This window comes from Hipposideros armiger, unplaced genomic scaffold, assembly GCF_001890085.2.
Source record: "Hipposideros armiger isolate ML-2016 unplaced genomic scaffold, ASM189008v1 scaffold_538, whole genome shotgun sequence".
Taxonomy (NCBI): domain Eukaryota; kingdom Metazoa; phylum Chordata; class Mammalia; order Chiroptera; family Hipposideridae; genus Hipposideros; species Hipposideros armiger.
Genome location: NW_017731888.1, coordinates 1,134,715 through 1,148,783, shown reverse-complemented (window position 1 = coordinate 1,148,783; position 14,069 = coordinate 1,134,715). Strand labels below are relative to the sequence as shown.

The 14,069-nt window shown below is 51.6% G+C and overlaps 1 protein-coding gene across 2 annotated transcripts in view; it reads right to left on the bottom strand.

Moving 5' to 3' along the window:
• Positions 1-1,994: 1,994 nt before the first annotated feature.
• Positions 1,995-14,069, bottom strand: part of ERICH1 (glutamate rich 1) — a 45,301-nt gene continuing 33,226 nt past the window's right edge. The window contains exons 6-7 of one of the 2 annotated variants that reach the window (XR_002126894.1): positions 12,551-12,845; positions 1,995-4,891 (exon numbers count right to left, since the gene is read on the bottom strand). Coding sequence is in view for 1 of the 2 variants with exons in the window: in XM_019668771.1 (XP_019524316.1) it covers positions 12,772-12,845 (74 nt within the window). In the remaining variant the exon portion in view is untranslated. Of the gene's footprint in view, positions 4,892-12,393; positions 12,846-14,069 lie in introns of those variants that run through there. The other variant, XM_019668771.1, reaches the window with a different exon arrangement.

Sequence of the window (14,069 nt, the reverse complement as noted above, 5' to 3'; positions counted from 1 at the left end):
GCCACCCTAGCAGTGACAATGACAGATGCGATGTCCTGGTTTCAGGACACCCCCTGCCATGGAGAGGTCCCTCCTGGCTGACTCCACACGTCTCCACTCAAAACTCTAACCGGGGACTCCACAGAAGTTTCCCAGGACCTCAGGGATGCTTCTCATCTACGACTCCCCACGTCACCTGGTTCCCAAGGCCAGGAACCAGCCGTGGCCCAGGAGGTGGTGGAAGCGGGTGGGAGAGGGTGCAGACAGAGGAGCTGGTGAGACCTTTGAATATTTACAACTTTTAGCTCATGGCGTCTTTTACTATAGTTCTAACCCTAATTATTGTCAAATTCAATCTTGGTTTACCCTGGATTTTCTTTTTTGTTTCTTAGTGAATTTAACGTGGTGCCTTCTTGAGTCACCACGCGCATTTTGGGAGGTGGGTTACGGTGCAGACACTGACCTGACTCTTGGCTCCGCCGCCTCCAACACAGTAAATTCAGTACAAAGTCTAATGCAGAGTTGTTACCATTAATTAAAGCAGGAGCTCTCATAATCCTCCCCAAACGCTGGCATTAGTTACTCCAAAATGACAGCCATTACCAAACATTATCATCATTCATTTACTCTTTAGCAGATGCTTAATTAAGACTTTCATGAGCCATTATGAGATTTAACCAGGAGAAGTCTGTGTTCACTGAATTAGTTTTATAATATCACAAGCTAGGATGACTGAACACAATCGATATGGCAATTCAAAAGCTGTAATTAAAAGGAGGGAAACATTAGCGTTTTCTCCCTACCTGCAGCAGCCTTATGTATTCACAGGGATCCTCCACAGATTTAAAAAAAAATTATATCAAGAATGACAAGGAAAGCGCCAGAGTACTCTTCAGATCTCACAAGACTAATACCGGGAATTTGGTCTAATGCGACATTTAATGAAATGCAGAATCAGATCTGGGGTTGGGGAGAACTTTCCATCCCCAGGTGACAAGGCCAGCAGTGGGGACTGCTCGTTTCCCGAGGGACACTCATCTAGGGTCCCTGCGCCCCAGGTCCCCGCGCCTGCCCATCACGACACCTGCACTGTCCATCCGGGACGCTGTGGAGGGGACTGTGTGCTGTCAGTGACAACACCGGCTGGCAGCAGCACCTCCCTGACTTGCCAGGGGCCTCCAGGCCAGCAGGAGCCCACTTCCCGAACACCGAGGGGCAGGGCGCTGCTCTGTGAACGCTCAACACAGAAGCAGAGGAGGAAAGCAGTCGCCTGCCATCGATACGAGCACTCAGCTTTCCATCCGTTGTCCCGTAATCCTTACAAGGTCCTGTAGGTTGAGGAGTCTGAGGTGAGCCTGTCCACGCATCCCGTGTTCTGTGACCATGTCTTGAGTGTTACATGTGCAGTTCACAGGGGTGATCATTGTGACTATCCCAGATCAAGATTTTTCAGGGCAGAAGAGAACCTACATCGACTGCAGCTGTCATGTAGTGACGTTGGGCGGCCTCCACAGGGAGGCTGAACCCGCAGTGAGAGGTCTGAGCTGACTACGTGATGCTGAACTGCTCAGGGTCTGGAGGCTGGAAGTCCCAGATCACAGGGCCCAGGGAGGGTGTGTTCCAGGCTCTCTCCCAGCTTCTGGTGGGTTCTGGAAACCCTCGGTGCTCCTTGGCCTGTGGACGCATCCCTCATCTCTGCTTCCATCTTCACATGCCCTTTCCCTGCATGTGTGCCTCCAAACCCCCTTTGTAGGGACACCTGTCATATACAATGAACCTCCCACCCGACTCCAGTATACCTCATCCTCACGGTCACATCTGCAACGACCCCGTTTCCAAATGTTACATTCTGAGGCCCTGGGGTTAGGGATTCAACACTTGGATTTCCGGTGGACACAATTCAACCCTAACAAAGGGGACAGAGAAAAAGTGAGCAGGGAGCTTCCGTCCACAATGCAGGCCCAACACCCATGAGGAGAGAGAGGGGGAGCGGGCAGGAAGCACATCAGACTCACCGCAGGTGTGTCAGTGATGTGGCCGGGCGCACGGGGACACCTGCGTACATGCTGCGCGTTACAGGTATCCCACCACGCTCATCTACGGTGCTCCCCCGCCGTGCTCTCCTACCATGCTCTCCTGCAATGCTCAGTCATCACGGGGCAGCCGTGCTCTCACAGCCACTCTTGTGGAAGGAGGTCTGAGTGAGGCACGTCCACAAAGGAAACCGAAGGAGAGGAGATGCCAAACTGTGGGTGAGACTGGGAAGGTCCAAGCAGACACAGCCATCCAACACAAGATGACATGAGGAAGCCAGCTCTTCACAGTCACGCAGGAGAGTGAGCATCAGGGGTCTGTCAGCAAATCAGCCACGGGGTCCAGTCACTGCTGACGTACAAACTGCCCAGACTCGAGACTGTGCACTTTGCTTGGGTCACTCACATGGTATCAGCTAAAGGCCCGACGAGGCCAGACTTCTAGGGCGGTTCACGCTCATGGCCCATTGCTCATGCTGGCTGATGGCTGGTGCCTGTGCTGGTCTCAGACTTCCCACAGAGAGAGGAACCAGGAAATCAGGTGACTTGTTGACCTGCCTTGGAAGTCATCCAATAACATCCATCATGTTCTTTAGTCAAAGAAGTCATGTCTTCTCAAATTCCAGGGGAGGGGGCAGAGAACCCATCTCTCAGTGGGAAGATCGTCAAACAATTTGTGTTCAGTTTTCTTAAACTACCGCACTGCACAGTGGATTAACAGAGAATGATCAAATTGTGTTCTGAAGAGATGCAGAAAATTCATTTCATGACATTTAATGTTTATTTAATGAAAAGTCTCAGAAAACAATAGGTGGAAATTTGCTATCCTGAAAAAGGTAATATATAAAAACCTATAATACACATCATACTTGGATAAAGTTTATATAATTTATACTAAGATCAGGAACAAGACAAGGATGCCTGGTATCATTGCTACTGTTGAACCCTCGATGTCCTAGGAACAAGTATAAGACACGAAAATAAAACAATAAGCATCAATATTGAAAAGAGATTTGCAGTTGATAAGATCATCAAATAGATTCCTCAGTACGATTGATGGGCTTTTAGAGGTAATAGGAAACTAAGCAAGGTTGCCAGGTATAAGATCGGCTGATACAAATTAGTATTGTTCCTCTCCCCCATCACTGTTCAAACAGAAAGTATTATAGTGAATAAATAAATTTACTCAATGCTCATTTAGTAAAATATTATGGTAAAATAGTAAAAGATAGCCTATAGTAAGTGAGTAAATAAGCATTAATAGTGAGAATAAAAATTAAGGCACTAGAGTGTCCCCTTGCATTCTATCGCTGTCACTAAGCTGCCATCCTCACAAGGCCACAGAACAGTCCTTTGCTCCTGTTCACACAGGATGTCACCTCCAGGGGGCGGGGCCGGCTCATCGCCTTCATCCCCGAGCCCCAGTGCTGGGAGCTGTGACAGCCACTCCGCACAGAGGTGCTGAAGGAATTGACCTAACGACGAAGGCTTTTATGAAGACACATTTTAAACCCCATTGGAGGACAAAAAAGAAGGTATGAGCAAATGTATGGCTTTGAATGTGATGCGTTAATTTTGTAAAGATGTCAAAACTTCTGAAATAGAAATAAAAATCCCAGCTGAAATTTTAGGTAAACTAAAAAACACCACTTGAAATTTATATGAAAAAAATATATAAATAGCAAAGTAATTTTAAAATACAGCGCACTGCGGGGGCGGGGGACAGGCCTGTGCACCTCGCAGTGACAGTGATACAAGCTCTGTGGGCCGTAGGAGCACACGGATGGATCAACACAGGGAAACGGTTCAGAAATGGACCTACGGGCACACGGGAGACCCGGCATTTAATCAAGACGGCCGCTGCACAATCGAGAGAGAAAGGACAGAGGTTTTTAAAGGCTGGGGCTGAGAGGCCAGCTCACTGTATGGAAGAAAAAAAATGAAGCTGGAGCCTTCATTTTGTCATATCAAATGTGGACTTCAACTGGATTAAACACTCCAATGGGGAAGGTCAAGTTATAGCGCTAATAAAACACAAGATCTGGGGACAGGAAAGCGCTTTATCCGCCTCACGAGCCCACGAGGCAGAACATGGGCAGGCGAGTTCACAAAGACAAACAGCTGAGAAGACGGGGCTCTGCTCTCGAACATGCAAGGAGTCCCTGCAGATCGAGACGAAAAGGAGGGGACCCTACAGAAAGTCAGGGAACGACACGTGTGGACCATCCCAGAAGGGGCCTCCCCGGAAGGCAGCATACATGTGCGACTTGCCCTGTCGAGCGAGGGGACGTGTGCACAGCAATCAGTGGGGAAACATGCTACATCAGACAGGCAACAAGCAAAGCAGCGAGACGGGGTGCTGAGTGGGGCCCGGTGGGGCTCCGGGGGACCTGGTGGTCCATGCGGGGAGGCAGCCCCCCGTGTCTCACGGGACGGCGTCTGCGAGGGTGTCCTGCGGTGGGTTGTGTCGGGCGCCGCCACCAGGGGAAGTCATTTGGGGGGTGACGGTGTGGCTGCTGCACAGAGCTTCCTTCGGTCCACGTCCAGCTGGGGCTGGGCCGGTGTGTCAGCCTCATCCTGGGCCTTCACTGCGTCACTCTGCCGCCAGCAGAGGCCCCATCTGCAGGCTGGAGGTGGTCTCCATCACCCATCACAGTGCTGCAGCCCTGGGACGAGGGCCAGACCGTAGGAAAACAGGAGGCTTCTTTGTGAGGGCTGGCCTGGAAGTCACTCTTGAAAGGTCAGGACACAGCCCCCAGGCCACCAGTCAAAGCTCCAAGCCACGGCTGAAGGAGGGAGAGCGTGCGTGGGGGACCCTCAGCACGGACGGGCGACGCGTGGTCAGCTGTGAGGTAGGACACGGTGGTGAGAATCCACAACTGGAGGAACAAAATGTGTAAATCTTAAAAACAGGCTATTAGGACAAAGGACACAGCCCAACCCGTATATGCAAATTTACAGCAGCTGCACAAAACACTGCCCATTTTAACCCAAACACACGCTCAAACACGAAGAGCAGACTGGAGGTGAGGCTACCTGGAGGAGGGGACACCGGGGTGGGGGGTGGGCGGCGGGGACACCAGGACAAACAGCACTCAGGCGGCCCTATGGGGTGCAGGGCGGGGTCCCCATGCCTCCTGAGATCAAAGAGAGCCGGGAATTGGCAGAGGTGGGTCGGGCGTCTGGAATGGAGGGTTTTAACCAATTGCAGCTGTGCAGCTGGGAAATGGGCCACGGAGCCTCCTGTCCTTCCTGGGCCATCGCTGACCTGGCCCACAGGGACCCCAGCCCCGCCCCTTCAGTGGACCCTAGCCACGAAGTGGAACAGAGGCACATTAGGCCTTTGTGTGTCACATTTTGAAAACACTGGAAAAAAGGCACCTCAAGTGACTGAAAAAAGCTATGAGTGGGTGCTTGGGAGAAAACGCCACTTCAGACATGAAAATGGGAATGAGAGAGGGCCGAGAACCCCGCGGCTGTCCCCTCCAATGTCCCGGAATTTCTACAATAACATCTTGTGCCTGCGGTCTCTGCAGACTTCTTGGGGGTCGTCCCAATGGGTGTGACCCAGCGTATCTGCGAGCAGGTGCTGATACTGTGCAGAGTGACTCACAGAAGGCACTCACATGCCCTCCCGCACGCTGAGGCCCTGGCCACGCACGCAGACAGCATTTCCCCGACTCAGTGCATTTAGACATGGGGCACTGAGAACTTGAAGCCAGTTTTACGCCTGTCTCCCAAGATTTGGGGAGATCAGAAGATAGTATGTCTGTTCTCTGGGAGCCTCTTCTAGGGTAACTAAACCATTAGCCAAAGTAACATGCGTAGCTTAGACGACCTGTGCATTTCACCCTGAAAATAAGAATGCACTTTACAGTGCCTCTAAGTGTAACTGCTAAAATGGCTACTTGTTCAGTGTTCCTAGCCTTCCTGGGTAGGCATCAGCTCATATTTTATGCTTTGATCCCCTCAAGGTCAAGAACAGATAATGTCCAAATGTGGGTGCCCTGCTCGTTTGCAGAAGGTTCTCCAGCCCATTGGGGCGGAGGGGGGGGGAGCCCTGTGGCAGGACACACCGCGGCCGGTCCAGGCCGCCCCTCTCTGCAGCGGGGAGCCAGCTCCAGTTCAGCTGAGCCCTTCCCTCAGGATTCAGGCTGGCAAGCCTCCCTCTGGAGGACGGCACGAGAGAAGGTGGGTCATGGCACCACCGATGGTCCACACGGCCACTCGCCGGCAGCCTGCGGATTGGCCAACTCTGGACTGCTGAGGCCACAGGGACCACCTATCAAAGTGTGAAAGATGGAGAGCAGGGAGGCTCGGCAAACTGGCGGCTGACATATCGGGATAAAGGCACCGCCACAAGCTACCATCCACCCAGAAGACACACGCAAGATGAGCCTAAGGATCTGGGCAAAGCAACTGCACAAGGTCGGGACGGGGTGATGAGACGTGACCACCCCCACGGGAGAGCTGGGGTGAGGAGGGCAGGGGACACGTCCACCACACGCTTGGGGCCAGCCTGGGCTGCTGACCCTGGGCAGGCGGGCGCCTGCTCTCAGAATTACCCGGCTTGTCCTGCACGTTTCTCAGAAGGATGTGTGGACTGGCTGCCGAGCGTATTCCAGGAGGTTCTGACAGACAGACCATGGCCGTCACATGGCCAGTCCTTCTGCGGGGAGCAGCGTGAACTGGGCTGTAAGCTAAGCCCGCACGCAGTCCGGGTCCCCTCACTGCTTTGCAGCCCCTTGCGTAACCGACTTGGGGAAGAACCATGAGTGCGTGCTAAGAAATCAGGGGGTGCTCAGAATAGCTGCGGGTGCGGACATCACCCCGATTTACACACTGACTGCAATGGCCTCAATCTAACCTCCAGTGACAGGAAATGATAGCGAGGAAACAAACTGACTCATGAGAACATGAGCCATTCTGCAGGACAGCTGACCTGGTCTCTGCAAAGTCGGTGCAAGGGGGAGATGGCTGGGGACCAACGGGGCACAAGCAACACGACGTGTAAACTCTGACTGGATCCTGGTTTCAAGGGACAACGGGGGAAACTGAATACGGATGGACTAGCGTTGGTATCAAGTGATGCGACCATTCCCCTCAGGGCCGAGACAGTTGCGGTGTGCCTGCTGTTTGGCATAATTATTACCATGGGCCCCCCGTGTCACTTCTTGAGAGGCCCTCCCTAGGCCCCGGCTCACCACAGGCAGCACAGAGCAAGGGGTAGGAGAGAGCTCTGGGACACCATGCCCAACCTCAGCAAGATGGGGACGGGGACATCTAAGGCCTGTGTTGAAACAGGTGTGACCGCCAGCTGCTGCACAACCAGACGGTCAGCCTCGTGTGCAGCCTTCAGAGCGCCTCGCGGAGGTGTCTCTGGAAGGTCTCACTCCTTGAATCCCCTTTTCAATTGAGTAATATATTTTATGAATAAACACTAGTGTGACTTGAGTCAAAATGGCACGTGACACATAAACGCATCTTACTATAAAAAAGAATGCAGACTGAAAACCTGAGTGAGCCACCTTGGGTACCGTAACTTTTTGGAGGTCCAAATTCCCTCCAGCCACGGTGACAACGGAAGGCCGTTGAGAACGTCACAGACGAGAAGCAGACTGCCTTCCACTGTCCCCTGTCCCTCTGCAGAGCCTGCATCTATGGCTGGACCTCCGGTGAGCCCAGGTCCCCGGCACATGGTCGCGGTGCTCTGGAGAGCAGCCGTCCTTGGTCGTACTGCATCTTGGCCTAGAACTTTCTACCAGATGAGGCTTCTGTCGTCTCCAGACAGAAGACTAGCTGTGTGACTTGCACTCCCCAAGTCTATTTTATTCTCACTCGCAGACACCCAAATGCTCCAGGCATGCTGTGAGTGAACCAAACACGGCAGAAGATAATTAAGCCTGCAGAGAATTTTGTGTAGGGATCAGCATATCCAGGGCCCTCTCGGATCTTGTGACATTTAAAAATCTAATATGAATTTCATTAGTTTTTTTTGCCTTTTGTCTCAGACTTCAATTTTTACAAAAAGCACAGATTTCATGTTTCAAATTGTGAGTGCTCTGGTACACCATAAACCCGCCCACATTGGGTGGCTCACTCTTTCTGTTGTGCAGCCATGTGGTTGTTTGGTTGCCTGCCTGGTTGTGCGGTTGGTTGGTTCATTTTCTGGTTTTTGGGTGTGGTTGTTTCATCATACGGTTATGTGGTTGGTTCTATGGTTGTGGGGTTGGATGGCTATGTGGTTGTTTGGATGGTTGAATGGTTGGTTGGTTGTTCCTTTGCCTGCTGGACCCAGTTGCTGAATTCATGGTGCCACTCTTTTCCCCACATCATCCTCTTGTGCACGGCATTTTCTCTTCCTTGCTCTTGTTACCCTCTTTCATCCACTCCTTTTTTTCTGCATTCCCTCTCTCTGCCACAGGCAATCATTTTACAACATATCTTTTTATTTGACGACATTCTTGTAAAATCCATTTTATGCGCGTGCATGTTTGTGAAAATGCTTCTGAGCGCGTCTCAGCATGGCTCATTCTTTCCTTCAGGTGTGCTGCTTTAGCGCTCCATCTGTGAGGCTACGTGTCCCTCTAACTTGCAGCTTCTAACACCCACATCACATCCTTTCACAATCACCCCTCCATGTCCTCAGGCAGCCTCCTGCTTCCAGGACCACAAACCACGCTGAAGCGACTATGTTCGTCCATGTAAAGGCAAGGGCCTGCGTGAAAGTCCCCGGTTACGCGTCCAAAGGCAGAGGTGGGGTCACAGGTGAGGCCTGAATTAACTTGACCGAAACCGTTCTCCATTCCTCTCAGGTGGGCTGCACGGTTCAACACCCTCGCTAACATCTGCACGATCCAGCTTTCTAAACTCTCTTGGTTGCTTTTTTCCCCCTCTTCCAAGAGCTTTAGAAAGTTCTGGCTGACTCTGGGATTTCACGTCAGCACAAAAGCGCTCCTCGTTCAGCTTGCTTTCTGCGCTTTAGAAGGTAGGGGTCCTCTCGGGGGTCTGACTGCCCACCCTGTTCTCATATCCTTGATTCCCGGTTCCCAACTCACTCTGTTCCTCGGGGGCCCGATAAGCCCCTCCCTCTCTCCCTCCCTCCTCGACCCGATAGGCCCCTCCCTCCCTGCACGGACCCGATAAGCCCCTCCCTCCCTGCACAGGACCTAAGTTGAACCCTTAGCCTTCATGTACGCACCTACTCACTCATTTAGTGAATATTTATTGAGTCTGGCGGTGTGCCCATACAGCAGGCTGCAGTACCGCGGCCAGCACACTCCCTGGCCCCGTGAAGGGCTGCGATCTGCACGCAGACACAACGGGCAAACACCGCACAGGTTAGACTGCTGGGTGCCAAGGCCTAGTTCAGGGGCTGTCGGAGCCTGTCAACTAGCTGAGAAGCCAGGGGTGTGACGGGGAAGTGGCCCATCACGGGGCAGCGGGCAGAGAACGGGGCACTCGACACCCTGCTGTAAGCGGGCGAGTCCTGCCCCAGCTGCGCCTGGCCCCACCTGGGGCGTCTCCACTGCATCTTCCCTGGCGACTCCAGCTCCATCTTTGCTGGGTCAGGAAAGTACAGTCACTGGCTGCACAGGGCCAGGAGCGGGGCTGGGGCCAGAAAGCTTACTGACTCGCAGAGGATCCCCCTTCTCTCAGCAGTGACCTTCATGTTTCTTCTAGCGACCTGGTCAGTCTTGCTAAATCTTGCGCTTCTGGGCAGTCTCTGCCCGTCCAGGCTGCTGTGACAGAACAGCACAGGCTGGTGGCTTATAAAAGACGTTGAACTCTCACAGACATAAATGGGCTTTTTTCCTCAGTGAACTGTGTTGGTTCTTATTTTTCTGAACCAACAAACAAACACTTGATTTTTCAGATCTACTAGGTGATTTCAGCTTCCAAAACTGGGATGCCTTTGCCTCCTCCCCCGTTCTCATCATGTGAGCCATGAGTGTCTTTAAAAATCTCCTGATGTGTTTATTGGGACTCAGAAAGGAGGGTATAGCGTTCCATGCACCATCTTTACACGGTGTCAGCACTTTCAAAATTTCTTCCATGATGTCTGTTTCCGTCGTCTTGGTATTTCCACAAAGGGTGTTGGCCGCCCACCTGGTGCTCAGGTGCTTTATGCTCATGTGTTCTCATCACAACTGACCCCCAAACTTAAGGATTTGATTTATTCCCAGTGAGAGCAAAACGGACTGCGGATCCTCTGGGGACCCTGGACCAAGGGCGCCTGGTCTACAATGGTCTGCGCTCAGACCTGATGCCGACACGGCACTGTGGTGGCTTCCTCTGTGCCGACAGCTGCTGCCTGTGCCCAAGTTCCTGTAGAAAGGCTTGGGAGTGCTTGCACACATCACACATGATGCCCTCTCCCTGCAGGACCTGAGGTAAATACTCTAGCTCGAAGGAGAGAAATGCTCCGTCGGTCACGTGGGCAGGTAGGACACCTGTGGGACCTCTTCCTGAGGGGCTCACGGACATGTCTCCTGGACCTGATGGGCTGGCTGGGCAGATGTGACACTGTGACACAGCAACTGTTTTCTTCCAGCTCCTGACAGAGCTTCCCAAGCCCTTGGAATCTCATGATACATGTCTTTTCATATGACTCCTGGAGGCGGGAGCCAGTGGTCGCTTGAACCGCAGGTGATTAGTGTTGGAACGTTCAGCCCCACACCCCAACATCACCACGGCCGGAGCTTAACCAGTCTTGCCTGGGTAATGGAAGCACCGTACAATTCCTAAACAAGAGCTTCTGGGTTGGTGAAGGCATTCACTGTGCGTCACGGGGCAGGACCACCCTGAAGCGTTCGGCCTAAATGCTGGCTGAGCATGGTCACTCCTCGTCCCCATAACGGCCGGCAGGAGCGTCACACATGATGTGATGAGGACAGAGGACCCACTCACACCGCACTGCAGGCCGTCCACACCTCCCTCAGGTTTGCAAACAAGAGCTGTTGGAGGTCTGTGTGTTTTACACAATAAGGCCCACGGCTAACCGGTTAAATGGGTAATTCTGTGTGCGTTCCTCATGTCCTCCCAACCATTGTGAACGTGATCAATCTCAAGAGAAGTGGAGGGACACAGCGCGTGCCCTTGGCTGATGTTCTCCTGTCCTTCCGGAACTTTCTGTGTGTACAGACACCATGTCTTTGACCCCAATCAGTTGAGAAACTGCAGCGATCCTTCAATTAAGCTGCTGAGACCTTCCAGTGTATGGCCCCCAGACAAGGCCCCCCCCATGTCCTCAGCGAGCCCCATACTCGCGACAGTCACACGAGGTCCACCCTGCCCCAGAGCGCACACTCAGACCTGGGAAAGGCCTTTATGACACTGCTTTGGCTATTATTCCCTGGGTCTGACACCAGAAGCACAGGTAACAATGGGAAAAACAGATCAAACTTCATCAAAATTACAAACTTTTGTGCATCTAAGGACACTGCTAAGACGATGAAAAGAGAAACCACAGAATGGGAGAAAATATTTTCAAATCATATATCAGATAAGGGATCAACATCCAAAATATAGAAAGAACTCCTGTAAGTCACCGACAAAAACCAAATAACCCAATTCACAGGTGGCGATGACTCCAATAGGCATCTCTCCAGAGAAGAGAACGGCCTGGGAACCCAGAAAAGCATGTCCGACAGCTCTCACCACAGGGAGATGTGACCGAAACAGCAGGACATCCTGCTTCATGCTCACCGGATGGCTACTATCAAGAAAAAGGAAAATACAAGACTGGGGAGGACATGGACAGCCTGGCACCCTCACGCACGGCCGGTGGGGACGTGAGATGGTGCGGCCGCTGGGGACAACAGTCTGGGCATTCCCCACAGGTTAAACATAAACCATGTGACCCAGCAAGTCTACTCCCAGGATAAATGAAACCACATGCCCAAGCAGTTTTGTGCATGATGCTCACGACAGCGTTGTGCACAGGAGGGTGGGGGAGCAAGTCGAGGGCCCGTCGAGGAGTGAGATAAATACTAACTGTGGCGCACACACACGGTGGAATGCTCCTCAGCCTCCAGGAGGAAGGACGGTGGGGACGTTTGCACAACAGTGTGAATGTACTTACTGCCACCGAGCTGTGTGCTCAGGAATGGTTTAGACGGTCAGTTTCACGGGATGTGTCCTTCACCACAATGAAGAATATTGCCCAGGTGGGGCCAGTGCTCCCTAAGTGTACCCACTGGAGGGTTTTCAGAACTCGGTGACAAATGGGTGACCAGCTCCGTGACAAAGGAGAGTGTTCTCAGTATCATTCTCGAAGCAGGAAAAGTGGAAAATAATAAACTCAACTAGAATCAAACTACTGACATCGCAGCACTTTGTTGCTCATAAAGCACTGAAAACAAAGGCTTTCAGACACAAGGAGGCTTAAAACTTTATAAAAACATATAACAGCTTCAAACTATACAGTTTACTCAATTTAACAGAATGCCCATTTTCAACTTTTATAAGAATTATAAAAAGAGAATTACTGGGTAGTAATTCAAGACATATGCAATTTTTAAAAAGTGAAAACTTACTTTTATCATAATTTCTCATGCAAAGTTTCAGATGACATCTTCCCAGTATGTACAAATACATGAATAAATAATGTGACAGAAATGTCTTCACAGTTCCCAGGGTTTTGGGTCACAAAATTATAGGGAATTTCATCTTCTTTGTAGACAGGAATTAAGTCTCTGTTCATTTCATATTTGTCTTCTTGCTAAATATTAGCTCTTCTTAAGCAGATGCACTGAGTTTATTCACTATTTTTCTCTGGAAGGATATGTGCGATCCAGTAATTAAAGAAAGCTGAGATCACTCTGGCATGGTCTGCAAAGAAAAAACAAAACCCGAACAAAACAAAACAAATTATCAATTATTTTGTGGATACATATTACCCTTTGGGTCCAAAACGAACCGTGAAACAATCTAACGAAACACAACTTTGGTATAAAGATGATGTTGATAGTGACAGCCACACCGTGACTCATGCCTTACATAACAAATATGGCAGAAAAGATGGATAAACTCCGAATATTTGTACTTTATTTGGGCATGAGCCCCACAGGTTTACAAGTCCTCTGAGACTGAACTGCAGAATATCACAGTATAATATTAACGTTTAATGTCTAAGCTCAAAGGAAACCACATACCGATTGAAACGAAGTGTGAATAGAAGTTTAGGTCAAAGGGGGACAAACTAGCAAGAAGTCAGAGTAGACTTCCAAGTGAGATGATGACGTGATCACACAGCATTCCAATTTCACAAAAGCCAAGGCTGTGCCAGGAACAGCCAGACACACCGTGTCCCACAGGCAGCTCGTCTCGGACATCACCTGCCCCCTTACTGTTTCAGGGGAGTTTCAGCCATCAGTCAGGCTGCACGACTGCGAAGACACTGGGACTCACTGACGGTCAGTTCTGCTCGTAAGGCTACGAGCCTCGGGGTCACGCGGCAGCCTCCCTTGGGGGCACGCGGCAGCCTCCCTTGTTGGGCTCACATCCTGGGCTGCCCACGGAGCTGCTTGTCGCAGAGACAGGGCTGCGGGGAGGGGTCAGGGCCCACAGCCAAGTGCAAACAGAGGTGTGCGGTTGAGGGCCTGCCAAATGCTGCTCTGCCCCAGCCTGGCTGCCTGAGCCCTGCCAGCCGGATCTCCTCTGGGGAGGGTGACAGAACCTCACATGTGCAGAGGATCAGAGGAACGTCATGGTGCCCGGAGCGGGGAACATTCAGTAAATTGGGCTGGCACGCACGATCTGTGCATGTACACGTGCATGATGACACGCGGCACGTGAGCGAGGGGCGGCTGTCACTGAGCACCGGCTGTGCGCGAATGCTGTGCGAGCACCAGCACCACACTTGTGAACGGCTGTTGTACTCTGGTCACATGAATGCCTTATGAATTAGAAAACCATCTACAGAGGGGGGAGTTACTACCCTCTCCCGACCTTTAAACCACTACTGTTTCCACGCCTGTCAGTGGGGAGGAGGCACCGCTACAGAGAAACCTCCTGAGCCGGCTTTCTAAAAGGGAAACAGCTCGAAAGCTGGTG